Below are 17,088 nucleotides of genomic sequence, written 5' to 3' on the forward strand. Positions count from 1 at the left end.
TGCTTTTTAGTGTAAATTAATGTATTTTCAAAATAGGAAAAGAAGGAGTTGGAGAAGAGAAGCAAAAGCAAAGGAGTGCCCAAATTTGTATCTTCCAACCGTACACGTGTCCTAACAAACGCCCCCCTTTGGCCCTTTTCCTCTGCCTCCTCAAAACCGACTCCTCCATTATTGCTGCACTTCACAGACCATTCACCTTCTCCTTCTCCTTCTCCTTCTCCATTTTCTCTGTTTCTTCACTTCCCATTGCAACCCCAATGACCTTTTACCTTCTGGGTCTCTCTCCTTTTCCTTCTACATGAAATCATCCCATGTCCCTGTTTATGCAACTTTTTCCATTTCCACGTGTGTATCTTTTCACTGAGATTTTTATCACCCCCATTACGGCGGTTGCTCTTTCTACGTTCTGAAATTGAAGCTTATTAGCTTCTTTGGTGGAGCTTGCCTCTTCCCATTTTGTTTTTTCATCTTGCATGGAGCTTGCGTTTTCTAAAGGAATCTGAGAAATTCGCTGGTAAGTTGTTGGGTTTGTCAGTGCAATGTAACAGTTTTTGACATGGGATTTTTTTCCCTTCATCTGTTTGCTTTATGATTGTTTTTCATTTGGGGTTTTGGTTTTTGATGCTCTGTTTTTAATCCATTCTCTGTTACCTGAGAAATCATTTTGAGATTGATTGCAGAGAGTTTAGGTTCTTCGGAAATGTCGAATTCCTCTTCGAACATGAATCAGAATGGGAACGTTAAAAACAATGATACGTTATTCACAGTGGATGAGATTGAAGAAAGTGAGTTTTCGAAGCTGTTGGATAGGCCAAGGCATTTGAACATGGAGAGACAGAGGTCGTTCGATGAAAGATCTCTTGGGGATTTGGCGATTGGTTTTTCTCCACGGTTATCAACGAGAGTTTCTTCAGAAAACTTTGGTCGATTGAGTGATAATTACGATCATTCTCCATCGCCGGGTAGAAAATCGGATTTCAATACTCCAAGATCACACACTGGATTCGAGCAGCATCCTATGGTGGCAGAAGCTTGGGAAGCTTTGAGGCGTTCGTTGGTTTACTTCCGTGGCCAACCAGTTGGTACTATTGCGGCGTTGGACAGTACTGAAGAAAATCTTAACTATGATCAAGTAAGAAAAAACCCTTTATGAATAATTGATTACTTGCATTCTGTTCAATCCCTGTTTTTTTGTGTTTTTAATAATGCAGGGTAATGTCTATGTTCTTGCTTGTATTTTATTGCATTGAGAATGAGTTTGTCCTTCAGAAAGCATTTCATCTGTGGAAACTGTGAAACAAGAGATTTCTATAGATTCTCACAACAATAATGATATTCACGGGAGTACTTCCGTGAATAGGATTTGGAACGTTCGCTTTCTGTTTACTCTTTGAAACTTAGTGAGCATACGTTGAATGCTTGTTGAACGCCATAACTCATGTCATACACTGATGCACTTTTCGAGAGTAAAGTAAATATAAATGTTGAAGCATTATTGACTTGATATTTCCTTTGCATTAATGTGTAAAACCATTTACAAAATTGATAAGTTAGTTTGAATCATAAATACATAAACATTGTATCTTTTGAGATAAAACATTGTATCATAAATGCGTAAATATCATCAACTAAAAGGGGGTTTTTGCATGAAAACCATAGAAATGTGTAAATATTTAGAAATGAACTTACGTGTACCTTGGCGTATTCATGTCTTGTATCAGTCTATGCGCTAATGACTTAATTTTAGTTAAGGGATTTGTACTGATCTGAACCGAGAGGAAAAGCTTACATATGGATTTACTTCTTGTGTTTGCATAGGTGTTTGTGAGAGACTTTGTCCCAAGTGCGTTTGCTTTTCTAATGAATGGGGAGCCTGAAATAGTAAAAAACTTTATCCTAAAAACTCTTCGGCTTCAGTCATGGGAGAAAAAGATTGATAGATTCCAGCTTGGAGAAGGGGTGATGCCTGCTAGTTTCAAAGTTCTTCATGATCCAGTGAGGAACACTGAAACTTTAATTGCAGATTTTGGAGAGAGTGCAATAGGAAGAGTTGCTCCTGTTGACTCTGGATTTTGGTGGATTATATTGCTTAGAGCATACACAAAGTCCACTGGTGACAGTTCCTTGGCTGAATTGCCAGAATGCCAAAAGGGAATGCGCCTTATTTTGAGTCTGTGTCTTTCAGAAGGTTTTGACACATTCCCAACCCTTCTATGTGCCGATGGATGCTGCATGATTGATCGACGAATGGTGCGGTTCTTTCAACCTTTCCCTTTTAACATTTAATAATGAAATTAACATGAAGCTTGACTTTTGAAATTCACTCGAGAGACCATCTGAACTGTTAATGGAATTATCTAAACAAAGTTTAAATCCTTTTGGTCTTGAACTTTCAAATTTCTGTCATTAAGGGACTTTCAAAAGGTCTATTTTAGTTTCCAGATTCTAGATAGAGCAATTGTTTGTCTTTAAATTATTGCTATTATTTTTGTTTGCCGTTAAACTTTTAAAAAGTAACTATTTAGGTTATTGCTATTATTTTTGGCCCCATTTATATAAAACAACGTTATATAAATAACGTACAACTTACTTTGAATGTTTAAAAATCAAAAAGATTTAAACCAAAAATCATTTACACTGTCTTGCAGACTTCGTTTGATGTACATTATTTTTTCTTACTTTTTGGGAGACAAAAGGTTTCGTTACAATATTAGGTTTGCTTAACGAAATGAGCTGTATGTATTGTGCAGTCTTGAAATCATTATTATTATTCATTCATTTCTTCTTTCTTACTGCTTATACTATTGGTTTCAGGGTGTATATGGCTACCCAATTGAAATTCAGGCACTTTTCTTTATGGCTTTAAGGTGTGCTTTGCTTTTGCTTAAGCAAGACCACGAGGGGAAGGACTTTGTAGAAAGAATAACAAAACGGCTTCACGCCATGAGCTATCACATGAGAACTTACTTTTGGATCGACCTAAAGCAACTAAATGATATTTACCGATATAAAACTGAAGAATACTCTCATACTGCTTTGAACAAGTTCAACGTAATACCTGATTCTCTTCCTGAATGGATTTTTGACTTCATGCCAACTCGTGGTGGATACTTCATTGGAAATGTCAGCCCTGCAAGAATGGACTTCCGTTGGTTTTGCTTGGGAAACTGCATTGCAATTCTTTCTGCCTTGGCAACACCAGAACAGTCCACAGCTATTATGGATCTTATTGAATCGCGATGGGAAGAGCTGGTTGGAGAAATGCCATTAAAGGTTTGTTACCCTGCCATTGAAAGCCATGAGTGGCGAATTGTAACTGGATGTGACCCAAAAAATACAAGATGGAGTTACCATAATGGTGGTTCTTGGCCAGGTAAACATTTCTACTCTCTCTAATTGCTAACAAATTTATAGTTCCCATCTGTTCCCATTTACGACTTGAGTATGCAAATTAGGAGGCTTTATCACGACCTTACTTGAACTAGATCTGTTTGAATCTGTTCTATAGGTTGTACAAGTGATTTTGATTATAAGAAAAATTTAGGAGGCTTAGTTCTAATGACAAGGAGACTCGGAACTTTTTTGAGATGATTGCTATAGTTTTGAATCCCCTAACCGCTGAAGTTGCACTAGAACAGAGATATTGACACTGCTGCAATTCTTGCAGTTCTCCTATGGCTTCTAACAGCTGCATGTATCAAGACCGGGCGACCGCAGATTGCAAGACGTGCACTCGAACTGGCTGAATCCAGGCTACTGAAAGACAACTGGCCAGAATATTATGATGGGACACTTGGACGGTACATCGGGAAACAGGCACGAAAGTTTCAGACATGGTCGATTGCAGGATACCTAGTTGCAAAGATGATGCTGGAAGACCCTTCTCATTCAGGCATGGTGTCCTTGGAGGAAGATAAGCAGATGAAGCCTTTAATGAAAAGGTCACATTCATGGACTTGTTAAGGCTCCAAACTTGTAGTGTTGGTTAGTAGTTGAACTTTGACAGCCTTCTTTCCACAGTAATTTTCATATAATGTTTAGTTTTGTTGTTCTGTTTTCTAGAGGGATATTTGTTTGTGTTGTTTCTGGCTAACAGATGAGTATAAATGACATAAAGTACATTTCTAATCCAGCTTACTTTTAGAGATAAATGTTCTGTCTTAGTACGTTGTCCTATATACATGTTTTTTTTCTTCCGAATGGAGGTTTAAATCCTCATATTCCTGTGTTCTTTTGTCTGAAAAAAATGTTATATGTTCTATATCATGCATAGGGAATTGAACTTCCAACCTCAATATCATCTATTATTCTGCCATTTTCTGTTTTTGAAGTATTTAATATTTAGCTGACATTTAAATTAATATTTTCAAAATATAGGAAGCATAAAGTCATTTCAATATCCGTGCTTTATATAAAAACAACCCTTCAAAATAAATAAATAAATAAATAAATAAATAAAATATAATGATCAAATTGGAAAGGTAAAGGTTGAAACATTTTAAAATTTATGAACTAAACTAAATTGATATTTAACTAAAAATAAATAAACAAGCTTGAAAAATAGAGTATTTGATAAACTAAACTTCAAAGCTTCAAATTGATGTAACACTTAGTTTAATCTCGATCTCGGTCATAAACACTGTGAATATCTTGTCTGTTGTTCTCCAGCCTTAGAATGGGTGGTGAAATCTGATGAATTTTGGAAGGAAGTTGAAAGAGAATATTGTTTGTGTTTTTTTCTTTTAGAAAAAACTTGAAACTTGTATAAGCAAATATCATGCAAGTATGCATTATTCATGAGAGATTGACGCTTTATCTCCAGGAAATTAATGATCAAGAAGGTTACACCTAAGCTATGTAGTAGCTTACTCATACAAACACTGTAGATTGGATCAATACACTAATCACTGGATTGCTCAAAATTTGATACCTAATGGTTAAATGGTTAACATTTTCACTAAACAAAAATTAATTCAATTAGTTATTTAAATAATTTAAATAATTTAAATAATTATGTTATATTTGTAAAAATTATACGAATGACCTAAATACTTAACCTAAAATGTCACGCCATTTTTCAATAAATATTGTACAAAGAAAAATGTTTGTAAACGCAACAACATTAGAATCTCACTCTCCCTCTCCTTTTTCATTATGTTGGGCCTATGTTTTGTCAGCCAAGGATACAAGAGAAGCATGCTCATCATGCATGGGAGTCGATAAACAGAGCAACGTAGGACAGAATGGCTTTATCTCGCTCTCAATCACAACAAACCATTCATTTCCTGAAACCCAACAAACACATAGCAATCATAAACAAAACCCACAATTTGTATTTCCCTCATTTATTCATCTTCCTTCAAATCCCCCAATCAAAACTCGAACCCCATTTTCCATTTTCTTTCTTTTTTTTTTTTTTGACAACTTTTGTCTATTCAAAACATCCAATCCCAACCAGCATCTGCAGCTGAAACACGACAAGCATCACCTGTCAAACATCTTCTGTCGCCTGCTGAAATGGAGTTCCGATCACGACACTTAATATCTCCCAAGGTTAGACCAATCGATGTTTTCTAGAATTTCTTGTTTCAATATTAGATGGATAAGATGGGGATGGAGTTTTCAAGAATCTGTATCTCTTTTGGGTTAGGGTAAGGTTTCTTCTTATTCAAACAAACAAAATCTCAATTGGGTCAGTCTTTGATTTGTCTCCAGTTGTTTAATTTAATGTGGATGAGGGAAATGAAACCAAACCCTTCTCCTGCTTTTCTTTCTTTGTTTTTGGTAGCTTCTATTATGTGCTGTTATGTGGCAGGCATCATTCTTGCCTTCTTTGAATTTTAATTTTCTGGGAATAGTATGCCTTTGTTTTTGCTGTTTGATTCATAACTTGAAAATTTTCAACCATATGTTTCTTCTGCAGATTGTTATGATCCCTTGGATCCTAATGGAAACATTACCATTACTTATGATATTCAAACTTGGACCACTCGTGGATATGTGGTGAGTTTAATGCTTCTACTTTCAAATGGTGAAAATCATTTGTTGATTTAGTTAGTTTGAGCTTCTAATTTGAGCAATTATCCACAAAACTCTGTAACATTATTAACCATTAGAAGCAACAAATGAGAACACTAACCCCAAATTAGACCTTAAATCCTTAACCGGTCAGGAGTTTATCTTTCTTTAGAGAAACAAATTCGCGCAAAGATTGGTAAAATGTAATCGGACTGTTTTTGTGTGCTTTCAAGGTCCTTTGGATAGGCGAGTTCTCGCTGGAAGTGAATAGCAATTATGTCAACTATGTAAAAGTCAATCCATCACTCTCGCACTCCATCTTAGACATCTTCATTACACAAAACAAACAACTTGATTGGATCCAGTCCTACCTATGGGACAAGTTATCGTGTCTCTTTCTTCATTACTATTCATGTAGAGATCTCTACTTTTGTTCTTTCGTAGCATTCTTCTGTAGAGTTATTGGAGCTACGGTACCCAACAGAGTTATAAATTACTTAAAGCTGTAGTGTATAATTGCAATTTTGATTGTTTTTGTTCATTTGGGTTTTTTTTTTTGGAAGATAGGAAAGCTATGAACTTTATGGTCAACTTGTGATTCTCAGGGGAGAGTTACTATCCAAAACTACTATCAGTTCCGGCATGTCGAGAATCCAGGTTGGAAGTTGGCGTGGACATGGACGAGGGGTGAAGTCATCTGGTCAATGAATGGAGCTTTTGCAACTGAACAGGGGAATTGCTCGTTGTTCAAGTTTGACATTCCACATTCCTGTGAGGAGAGACCTGTCATTCTTGATCTCATGCCGGAGGCATCACTGGGGAACAGGTCGGAGGGTTGTTGCCGCAGTGGGGTTCTTTCTGCTTGGGCTGTGGACCGTTCCAAGTCTTTCTCTTCGTTTGAAATCTCAGTGGGGAGCAAGGACGAAGATGGCAATGAGCTACCACCTGCCAATATTACTCTCATGGCGCCTGGTCCTGGTTACACTTGCAGCCCGTTTCTGGACTCTCATCCAACTGTTTCTTCTGTAATTGATGGCAAAAGAGAAGTTCAGGTTTTCAGTAAGTACTTTAAATGTCCATGCAATGCTACAGAAAATGTTGCTTTTAGCTTTGGATATTGCTTGAATGCCAAAAGAATGGCACGATCTCGCAAATTCACAAATAAGAGTTTATGTAGTTTGTGGGATCAACAAAGCCAAACATACATACAAATTATAGATTCAACTCCTCATGTACACACTTGCATACCAAATATAAATTCAAGTTCTTGTAACTTGAAACATATAAATTCAATTTCAAATTCTATGAAATAGATACCATTAAAGGGATGCCTCGTGGCTAGGGCCGTTTCTCATTGCTTGCCAAGAGTTTTCTTTATTCCTTTGGAATCTTGAGAGAGGAACAATAGAGTGTTTAGAGGCTTGAAAAGGGGCAACCCAAGTAATGTGTGATATCTTACTAGATTTCAAGTGATGAGTTTGTTTTGCAATTACTCATTAGGTGTTATTTTATTGAATTGGAGGCTCTTCTTTTAGTGATCTTTCCTTTTGTGAATTATTTCTGGCATGCACTTAATCCTTGTGTTCTCCCTTTTTTTTTTCAACGAAGGGTTGTTTGTCTTAAGTTTTTTTTTTTTTTTTAAATCCATATCTTTTTCTTAGGAAAAACTTCACCCAAAATTTTTAAGCAGAAACTTGACTACTGTTATTTGTAGGAACATGGAAATCAACATGTACTTACTCCATATTTGTGGATAACAAGACACCAGTCTGTTGTGTTTCACTCTCAGCGTTTTACAATCCCTCTATCACACCTTGCCCTTCATGCAGCTGTGGATGCAGAAAAGCAAACAAAAGCTCTGTTCAATGTACAAGGTATTTGCTAACTTGGTTTTTTACTGCCATGCTTTAGCCAAAATATTTTTGGTTAGCTTGTGACATTCATTATTCATCAGCATACTTCTGTTACCCTACGATCAAAATGTGGCATGACTTTCAAAGAGAATACTTTTGAATATATGGTCACATCAAGCGCAGGGGTAAAAGTTGGGGCAGGGCAGCATAGCATATCGATATTATGTTACGGTTTTTGTGAGTGTTGTTTGTAGATGTCAAATCAAACCGCCCTCTCTTGTATTGATATTTTTCCTAATAAAGCGAATTCCTTCTTCCCTCTTTTCACTCTATTTTCTTATAACTTGACATCAGAGATGAATACCAGTTGTCATCCTCGGATTCTGCTACTAATCTTTCCTCTGTACGGTGCTCGGATCACATGTGCCCGGTTCGAGTGCATTGGCATGTGGAGACGAACTATATCAACCATTGGAGGGTGAAACTCACAGTTTCCAACTACAACTATAACAGAAACTACTCAAACTGGAACATCCTAGTGCAGCATCCAGGATTTGGCCAATCAACAGAAGCATTTAGTTTCAATAGTTCGCAACTTCCATCCTTAAGATATGGGGGTACATAACACAATTCTTCTTCCGCAAAATGTTAATTTCGACATAACGCCTCTATCCGGTTGAACTTTATCAAACCGGGTTTACATGAAAAAGAAAGTTGGATTAAAATTTTGTGGATTTGTTGGGTGTTTGCAGATGAGTTGGCTCTCTTTTGGGGCATAGAGAATTTCAACACAGAGCTTGTGCAGTCAACTGAGAGCAATATGGGGTATGTGACGACAGATATTCTTTTTGAGAAAGATTTGGAATCATTCACATTAAGCAATGGTTGGGCCCTTCCAAGAAGAGTTTATTTCAATGGAGATAACTGTCATATGCCTTTACCAGATACCTTCCCAATGCTACCAAATGGGAATACTAAGCAAAGCCTCTCACTTTACCTCTTCATTCTTCTCTTCTTTTTTGACCTTTTTGTTTTGGTGAAAGTATAGTATGGGTTGTTTGGCTCCTTGGTTTTGTGAGTACGAGAACGATAATTTGTGAGCATAGGAAAAAATATGAAAGGAATTTTTTTAGTAATATAATCAATAGTCTTGTTATTGAAGTCATCATTCTTGGACAGACGAAAGTACTACTTTACATGTCAAAGTCCCTTTTTTAATAACAAATCCGCCCCTTTTTCAGTAACAAATGTTAAAATAATATTTTGACAAAATGAGTTTACGTTGATAATTGACACGATCTTCCATTCTAGAGATGAGATGTTCAATCTTTCATTTCACAATTGTTATACTAAAAAAGAAAAATAATTCATTTTATTTTAAAAAGTATAAAGATAGTTTAACACGAAAAAGAAAGAGGAACGTTATTGAGTCATTCATTCAAAGTGAATCAATAGACTACTTTTTTCTCTTATCTTATGTGAGACATGTTAAATAGAGATTTGTTTGTATAGATAGGTGAGTGTTTTGGGTGTTTTTTTAAACAAACAATTGTGGTTATTATTTTCATGAAAACGTGATCCATTCATTGTAATATGAAAAGTGGGTTCCATTTAGTTATATTTACTTTTATTTACATGTGTCTTGCCGAAATGTGGAACACATAATCAAATTTGTTAATCAACAAACGTATTCTAATTGTGAAGTTGAGAGCGATCAATTCGAGTGCGTTTGAAAATTACTTAGGACCTACTAAAAGATACTGCCACTATTAGGGAAATTATGAATCTGTCACAATCATTGTTAGTGTTACTCTAAACATAAACAACAGTAATAACAATAAGAAAACATGTTGAAAATTAAACATGTTTTAAATAAATAAGTTATATGTGAATTAGTTTATGAGAGTTAGAAAATAATGTGAGAGTTAAAATGTTAGACTTAATTTAGTAGAGAGTTTCACATAATGTATGATTTAAATTGTTATGTTTAATTGTGGTATGGGTTATGTTCATGATAATCTTGTAATCTAAATCATCTAAGTGAGAGTAAAATAACAGTTAAAGTTTTCCAACAAGTCTTTTTATTTCCTTCCAAATATTCTATTTGGTGATTATTTATTTGGGTTGTTCATCTTACGCCTTCAACAAAACAACCATACAACAAATTACATTTGCAAAATGCATTTACGATTACATTTGCCAATAAAGTCCATTTATACTAGGTCCGTAAATGACATTACACTACGATTACACAATTCTCGATAATAGATGGTTAAACATACCTAAGTACCAATGATATATATTATATTAGAGCAACTTCTTCATTATGAACACATCCGTATGTTAATTAAGATATACACAGTTTTTCACTGTCTCAAAGATGTCATAGATCTTTTCACTTTTTCTTTCAAAACTTAATTTAAAGATCGAAGATTTTAAAGTTGAAGCATATCTATCTATCTGTAATGATAAATTCGTAAATGCAATGTTGGCATCTTCAATTAGACGTAGTTGTCGATATGATAATGTGCGTCTTGATCTGTAGTCTTTCTATGAATTTGAAACATTCTTTGACTCCTTCACTTCTTGCAACCAAAGTTTATATTTAAATATCATCTTTTATATTTTATATTTTACCATTTCGATATATATATATAAAATAATTTTGAACCCCATTTACAAGAAAAATGTATTCCAATATTTATCTTTGGAGTTTGAAACTGTTTTGTTTTACGTACAAATAAACGATAGAAATTGAGACTACAATTCTAAAAAACCTTTTTCTCGGAAGAATATATTAGATGGGAGAGTCAAATCTCATATTAAATTTAATAGTATAATATTTTTAATACAAAAATTTTGCTATCGAAGATCGAACCTTCGATCTTTAAGGAGTAATGCTAAGTTAATTATTTTTAATTTAAGTTCATTTTGACAAATGAATTATGCACATTTTCGGTGAAGATCAATATTGTTGCAACAATTCATTTAAAAAAATTAATATATCTAAAACTATTTACGTTTAAAACTTTTGTAATTGTTGTCATACGAGAACGATGTTGTAAATAGTGTTATGTATGACTTCAAACTTTTTACCAAATAGTTGTTGTGTCTATTTCCACACGATTTTAGTAAGAGAAACGTAACTCTAATAAGATGTTTTTTTTTTTAAAATAAAGCTTTTCAGAAAAACATATAGCAAAAACTTTTACTTTTTAATATACTTTGGCATCTTTCTAAATTAACCCAAAGTACTCTCGAAATCAAACGAGTTGTTTTCGAGAAATACTTTTTATTTTTAAATTTAACTTTATTTACTTATTTTGATAACATATAAAAAGTGGAAGATTAAACTTCGTAAATAAAAACGATGATACAAACTTTATACCAATTCAATTATGCACGTTTTGGAAACTTCAAATCTTGTATTATATTGTGTGTTTTGGGTCTCCAATCAAAATTGATCTATTATTAGTGTATTATTGAAGATGTTATGAAACAAAACAAAAAAAAAAAAAAAAAAAAAAATCAATAATTATGTTGTTTGAATAGGACAGGACAATAAGAATGGTATACAAATTTGAATTTGAATTGAAGTCTTTTGTTTGTGTGTTGGCTAATTTGGCCAAACCTTTGGACGTTTCCTATTTTCATATCATCACTATTTTTCCTTGGTTTAAATTTTTGAAAACTAAAATATATAATTTTACTATTAAACTTATCCAAATTCATTAATTTTTATATTTCACCTTAGCTGAATTTTGAATTTTCATTTGAAAATTTTCATATACATTTTCAATAATGAATTACAAAACACATGTAATAGAAAAAGGTTTCAAAGAAAAATAAGAGTAGCATTAAAATTTTGAAGAAAATTTTGAGTTTATTTCACAAATTTTGTTGAACATTACCTTTTGAGGATTAATAAAACTTTGGTTAAAAAGTACTTTTATCACAAAAGTAACGTATTAGTTCCTAAATTTGGAAGGTAATAAATTAGTTACTGCACTCTCAACTTTGCTACAATTTATCCTCCAATATAAAAGAAATAAATAATCATATTGGATATCAATTTTTACTTTTTTGTTAAGTCGGTTGAATACGAAATTTTGGAAACAATTTGTTAACTAAAAATTGGCATATGTCCCAAATTAAATTTAAAGGCAAATTGGACAATTCTAACGATGTCACATGTCTTTATTATGAGATGAAATTAATTATTTTAGTTCAATTAAATATTATTTACTTGAGCTAAAATTCAATTGAGCTCAAAATAAGTTTAATTTAGTCCGAAATTAAATATGACCCAAATTCATGTGATTGAGTTTACGACCATACTAGCTCCAAGCCTAGTAGGAACTCTATAAATAGAATAGAGGAGTTCTCCTCATTTATGGGAGAGGAAAATTTTTGACTTCGAAAGGTCTAGAGAGAATTCTCCAAGAGCTAGAAGACTCCTAAACCCTCCCTCGAAGATTGAAGCTCAGTTTTCTTCTAAGACTCAAACTTCAAGAACATCAGGTGCTTCACTTTCTCAAATCAAGCGTAAGCATGCAGTCGTTCACTTTCTCAAATCAAGCGTAAGCACGCAGTCGAGAAAGAATCAGAGGATCAAATTCTAGAGATTGAACCACATCGCATCAAATCAACGTAAATACAACATCAACACAAGTTCAACTCCACGAACCAAATTTCGCCAGAAATCTCATGTGAACAAATTGGCACGCTAGTGAGACCTCTCTATCTCTTATCTCTCTCGTCATCCAAATCTACAAGAAAATCAATGACATTAAAGAAGGATGCATCCAAGTCTTCTGCTGCAAGTGACACTTACACAAGACCCATCACCTGTAGTCGTTCTAAGGGAATCACCAGGAGTAGGATCAAGGTTCTGCCATCGCACAGAGCATTTTTAAGCAATTAATGGAGTCTCTTAAAGCTGGGATTGTCCTAAAAGAAAATCATTTGTATGATAATTCTAATTCTGCCTCTACCAAGTCAAAGAAAGAAGCACACCCTAATGTGATGTCTGTCATGATGGTCTGTCATGATGGCTGATATAAAAGTCGAAGATGCTATGGCAGAGATGGAGAGGAAAATTTATCTTTTCGAGATTCACCTACCCATACACGTGCATAAATCTCGAAAGGGGCATTTGTTGAATATGAAATTTTGGAACCAATTACAAATTGCCATGTCATTTACTAAAATAATTGTATTTGGGATTAACTAAAAATTAACATGTATTTCAAATTAAATTTAAAGACAAATTGGACAATTCTAACGATGTCAGATGCGTTTATTATGACAATTGGATTAAATTAATTATCTTGGTTCAATTAAATATTATTTACTTAGTCTAAAATTCAATTAAACCAAAAAATAAGCTAAATTTAACTTAAAATTAAATATGACCCAAATATTATTTTATGAAATCGGAGGTTTCAAGAAAATTGATAAAAAAACGATATATCGTCAATCTAAACATAGCTTAATTTGTATTTACCTGAGTTTCTTAATTTAATTTTTTTTTCATACATAAAAAGAAAATCCACAAATTTAGGTTTAAAATGGAATTTCTCCTTAATATTATTAAAGATTCCCGTGTGGCTATGCGTAATTTGTTGCTCCCTTACTCTATAGCTCATTACCACGTGGTAGTTCACAATACGTGGCCAATTTTTATTTCATCTTATAAACTATTTCATTCTTTGTTACACAATAAATATATATATATTATGATGATGTAAAATAATAATTATACAAAATATATATCATAAATCTTATTTAGAAATTAATCAATAATAATTGAGAATTTGAAATTCAAACTCATTTTTAGTGAATAAATACAACTATTCTATTTTTATAAATATTTCTAAATCAAATATTGAACATATATGTAAAATTTGATTTTTCATCGTTGACTAGGTAAACAATTATTTAGATTATATCAAAGTAATATTTAAACGATATTTGATATTATGTAAGAGAAGCTGGAATAAAGAAAGAAAGAAAAAGAAGACGAGTAAAATAAAAGAAAGAAAATCGGAAAGAAAAGATAAAAAAAATTTGGAAAAGAAGATGAAAAAATCGCAAAGAAGAAAAATGAAGAAAAATGACAAATCGTTTGCAATATCAACGACAAATTTGAAATTTATGAAAATAGTTTATCTGCTTCGTAAGCTTTTTGATTTTGTTAAACGGGTCGTAAATATGTTGATATTTTGTTATATTTATGAAAATTAACCAATTAAATATTCAATCTCATCATTTTTAAAAGTTAAAGTTAAAATTTAAAGTATCGTAGTCTACTATTCAAAGTAGAAATTACAACATTTGTGATTTTAAAGGTATAAAAGTCTGAAAGTTATAACATCTTATATCTATAACTTAAATACAAATTAAAAGTATAAAAAAGTTTGTGACGAAAATTTAAGAATAGCTAATTGTTAAAACTATAACCATGTTTGTGTCTAATATGTACATGAAGAGACCTCCTTTCCTCCCTTATTGTCCCCCAACACTAATAAGAAAATTTCCATTTTATTTGAAACAGATCTCCACGAGGGTTTGGTTTCTGAAAGTAAATCAAGTAAATGGACATTTCTACTTTATAGTATACTTGAAAGAAAAAGCTCAAAAACATTATAGTCTTTTCTATTGCAACTTAAAAACATTAAATTCAATTCATTAAAATTCATCTAAGCACAATATAACAATGAAACTCAATCCTCATATTTACCAAAAACTAATTCTAAAGTGGCCCCAAAATGGAACTTATCTTTTTCGCTTTAGTCGTATTAATAAGAAATTAATGAAAACAAATGATTGTACATACGTGTTAGAGTCTCACATAGGCTCTTGTTTCCTTTTTATTTATTTATTCTCCGTGATTATTATTGATTATGTCAATTTATTTTCTTCCAGCTCTTTGTTCTATGCTCTTGATTAGCATAATAGCATTGTTGAGGGATCTGGGGTGGATCCAATTGTTAGATTCCTCTGCGAGGAACCTTGGCGACACCGGGATACCGTTTGAAAGCTCAAATCCATGGCGTAATTGTCAACATACATTGGAGTGAGTGCAAATGCTTGAGATATAGGGCACTTGCCCTTGGAAGAGCTTGCTCTAGAAGAGCTAGCTGGTTGAGGGTTAGCTAGATTAAGCTGATTGGAAGGAAGAGGAGGCGGAGGCCTCCCCGGCGGTCGAGGACGACCAGAGTTCGGAAGCATTTTTTGAGACACTTGAAGATTTTGAGAGCTTATGTTTTGAGATATGCTCTCTTGATAGATAATTTGCAAGGTAGTTGTTGGTGCCTTTTATAGGCTCAATTGTGAAATCAAAGCAAGATAATATTACTTGCCACCTTGCAAAGATTTGTTTTGAAACAAGATTTTTTACATCTTTTTCAAAAATGAATTTACTTGCTTTTGAATCTGTTCTGACAAGAAAATCTTTATTGATCAGATCTCCTTGGAATTTTTGAACGGAGAGTACTATTGCTAGGACTTCCTTTTTTATGGTGGAATAGTTTTGTCGTGCACTATTCCAAACACCAGAATGAAAATGGACTAATGATTCTTTTCCATTAATTTCTTGTTTGAGAATTCCGCCGTAACCTTTCTCAGATGCATCAGTTTCGACGATCATTTTGGTTTTTTCGTCCATAAGCAATAAACATGGAATGCCTTTTGCCAGAGCTTTGATTGACTGGACTACTCGAGAATGCTCAGTCGTCCACGATTTTGGTTTCTTTTTTAGTCTATCATAAAGTGGCAGATAGATTGTCTGGAGGTCTTTAATAAAATCTCCGATATAATTGACACATCCAAGAAATCTCTGTAGCTGGGTCTTATCTTGGATTTCATCAGGAAACTTATCCACAAAGTCTAATGATCTTTGGATAGGTTTAATAATTCCTTGATCAACATCAAAACCAAGAAATCTTACCTTTGTTTGGAACAACTTAACCTTAAGTAAAGATACCACAAGGCCATTTGTTTTAATGATATTGGTGAACATATTTAAATACTTAAAATGTTGATCAATAGTTTCGAAAAAAATCATAACATCATCAATATAAACTCTTGTGAAGTTTTGATGCTTATTAAAGATGTCATTCATGATCTTTTGAAACTTCGAGGGAGCATTTTGAAGACCGAATGACATAAGATTCAATTCGTATCGACCGAAAGGAACATTGAAAGCAGTTTTATATCTGTCTTTTGGGTTAATTTGAATTTGCCAAAATCCAGATTTCATATCAAATTTTGAGAAGATCTTTGCATTAACGATATGTTTAAGCAAGTCTTGTAGATTAGTTATTGGGTACCTAATCCATTTGAGCACTTTGTTTAGTGGTTTGTAGTTAATAACCAGGCAAGGGACCCCTCGTTCTTTTTCTACCTGGTTGTTAACATAAAAGGTCACACATGACCATGGGCTTTTTGATGGGCTTATTAAACCCTTCTTTTGGAGATCAGATATCTCCTTGAAGCAAGTATCAAGGAGGTATTTGCTCATTTGAATGGGCCTAGCCTTTGTAGGAATTTTGGTTTTATCAATATTATCTATGTAAGGGAGGTCCACTATATGCCTTTTCCTAGCCCAAAAGGCATTGGGTAGATTAGAACAAATCTCAGAATCGATCCTTTTCAGGATGGATTGGATTTTTATTTGGATAGAAGGTTTATTGATTTCTTCTTAGATCTTTCGTCCTTTTATATCATCGTGAAGAAATTCAATTTGCTTCTCCTTCTTTGAGATGAGATTAAGACTTTGCACAATCTCATTTTCGATTGAAGAAAGATACCTTTGAGTAATTGGTTTACAAAATTCAAAGATAATTTCCTTTTCAAATTTCTGAGAGGTTAAACCTTTATCAGAAACTGTAAATGGATAAATTTGGGTAAGAAATGGAATACCCAAAATTACTTCCTCAGTAAGGCCCTTAACAAGGAGAAATGAATTCACGAGGACACTTCGTCTTTACAAACATGTACCTTGGATAACTTGTAATTGATTTTTAAAGAATTATTACCATCTCCTTTGAGACTTTCTCTGGTTATCTCAAAGTATTTGAATAGAATAATTCCTTCTTGAATCACATTTTGATTAACACCTGAGTCAATTAGTGTCGTTGCTTCAAACTTATAATCTTTAATCTTTAACGTAACCCTTAGTTAGCCATTTTTTATAAAGATTTTACTGATACGT

General features: G+C 33.3%; 2 protein-coding genes across 9 annotated transcripts; both read left to right on the forward strand.

Annotated features, from left to right (window-relative positions):
• Positions 1-99: 99 nt before the first annotated feature.
• LOC103490310 (probable alkaline/neutral invertase B) lies at positions 100-4,132 on the forward strand. Its single transcript, XM_017044975.2, has 5 exons — positions 100-514; positions 681-1,132; positions 1,819-2,250; positions 2,815-3,373; positions 3,668-4,132. The coding sequence occupies exons 2-5, from the start codon at positions 701-703 to the stop codon at positions 3,961-3,963; spliced, it is 1,719 nt and encodes a 572-aa protein (XP_016900464.1). The 5' UTR covers positions 100-514; positions 681-700; the 3' UTR covers positions 3,964-4,132.
• Positions 4,133-5,121: 989 nt separating this feature from the next.
• On the forward strand, positions 5,122-9,032 carry LOC103490406 (COBRA-like protein 2). 8 transcript variants are annotated; one of them, XM_051090467.1, is made up of 7 exons: positions 5,716-5,815; positions 5,924-6,003; positions 6,252-6,491; positions 6,624-7,077; positions 7,733-7,892; positions 8,226-8,488; positions 8,624-9,032. In XM_051090467.1, the coding sequence occupies exons 1-7, from the start codon at positions 5,728-5,730 to the stop codon at positions 8,917-8,919; spliced, it is 1,581 nt and encodes a 526-aa protein (XP_050946424.1). In that variant the 5' UTR covers positions 5,716-5,727; the 3' UTR covers positions 8,920-9,032. The 8 variants fall into 8 exon arrangements, with proteins under 8 accessions (XP_050946443.1, XP_050946430.1, XP_050946433.1 ...); XM_051090486.1 differs by lacking the exons at positions 5,716-5,815; positions 6,252-6,491 and adding an exon at positions 5,122-5,651; XM_051090473.1 differs by lacking the exons at positions 5,716-5,815; positions 6,252-6,491 and adding an exon at positions 5,122-5,553 and having other exon boundaries at positions 6,582-7,077.
• The last annotated feature ends 8,056 nt before the right edge of the window (positions 9,033-17,088 follow it).

This window comes from Cucumis melo, chromosome 1, assembly GCF_025177605.1.
Source record: "Cucumis melo cultivar AY chromosome 1, USDA_Cmelo_AY_1.0, whole genome shotgun sequence".
Taxonomy (NCBI): domain Eukaryota; kingdom Viridiplantae; phylum Streptophyta; class Magnoliopsida; order Cucurbitales; family Cucurbitaceae; genus Cucumis; species Cucumis melo.

Bases quoted from the DNA above. Each gene is read 5' to 3' on its own strand.
- LOC103490406 (XM_051090467.1), top strand. From the start codon at position 5,728: ATGTGGATGAGGGAAATGAAACCAAACCCTTCTCCTGCTTTTCTTTCT. The intron at 5,816-5,923 runs GCATCATTCTTG...TTTCTTCTGCAG, and splicing joins TATGTGCTGTTATGTGGCAG to ATTGTTATGATCCCTTGGAT. The intron at 7,078-7,732 runs GTAAGTACTTTA...TGTTATTTGTAG, and splicing joins AAGAGAAGTTCAGGTTTTCA to GAACATGGAAATCAACATGT.
- LOC103490310 (XM_017044975.2), top strand. From the start codon at position 701: ATGTCGAATTCCTCTTCGAACATGAATCAGAATGGGAACGTTAAAAAC. The intron at 2,251-2,814 runs GTGCGGTTCTTT...TATTGGTTTCAG, and splicing joins GCATGATTGATCGACGAATG to GGTGTATATGGCTACCCAAT. The intron at 3,374-3,667 runs GTAAACATTTCT...CAATTCTTGCAG, and splicing joins TAATGGTGGTTCTTGGCCAG to TTCTCCTATGGCTTCTAACA.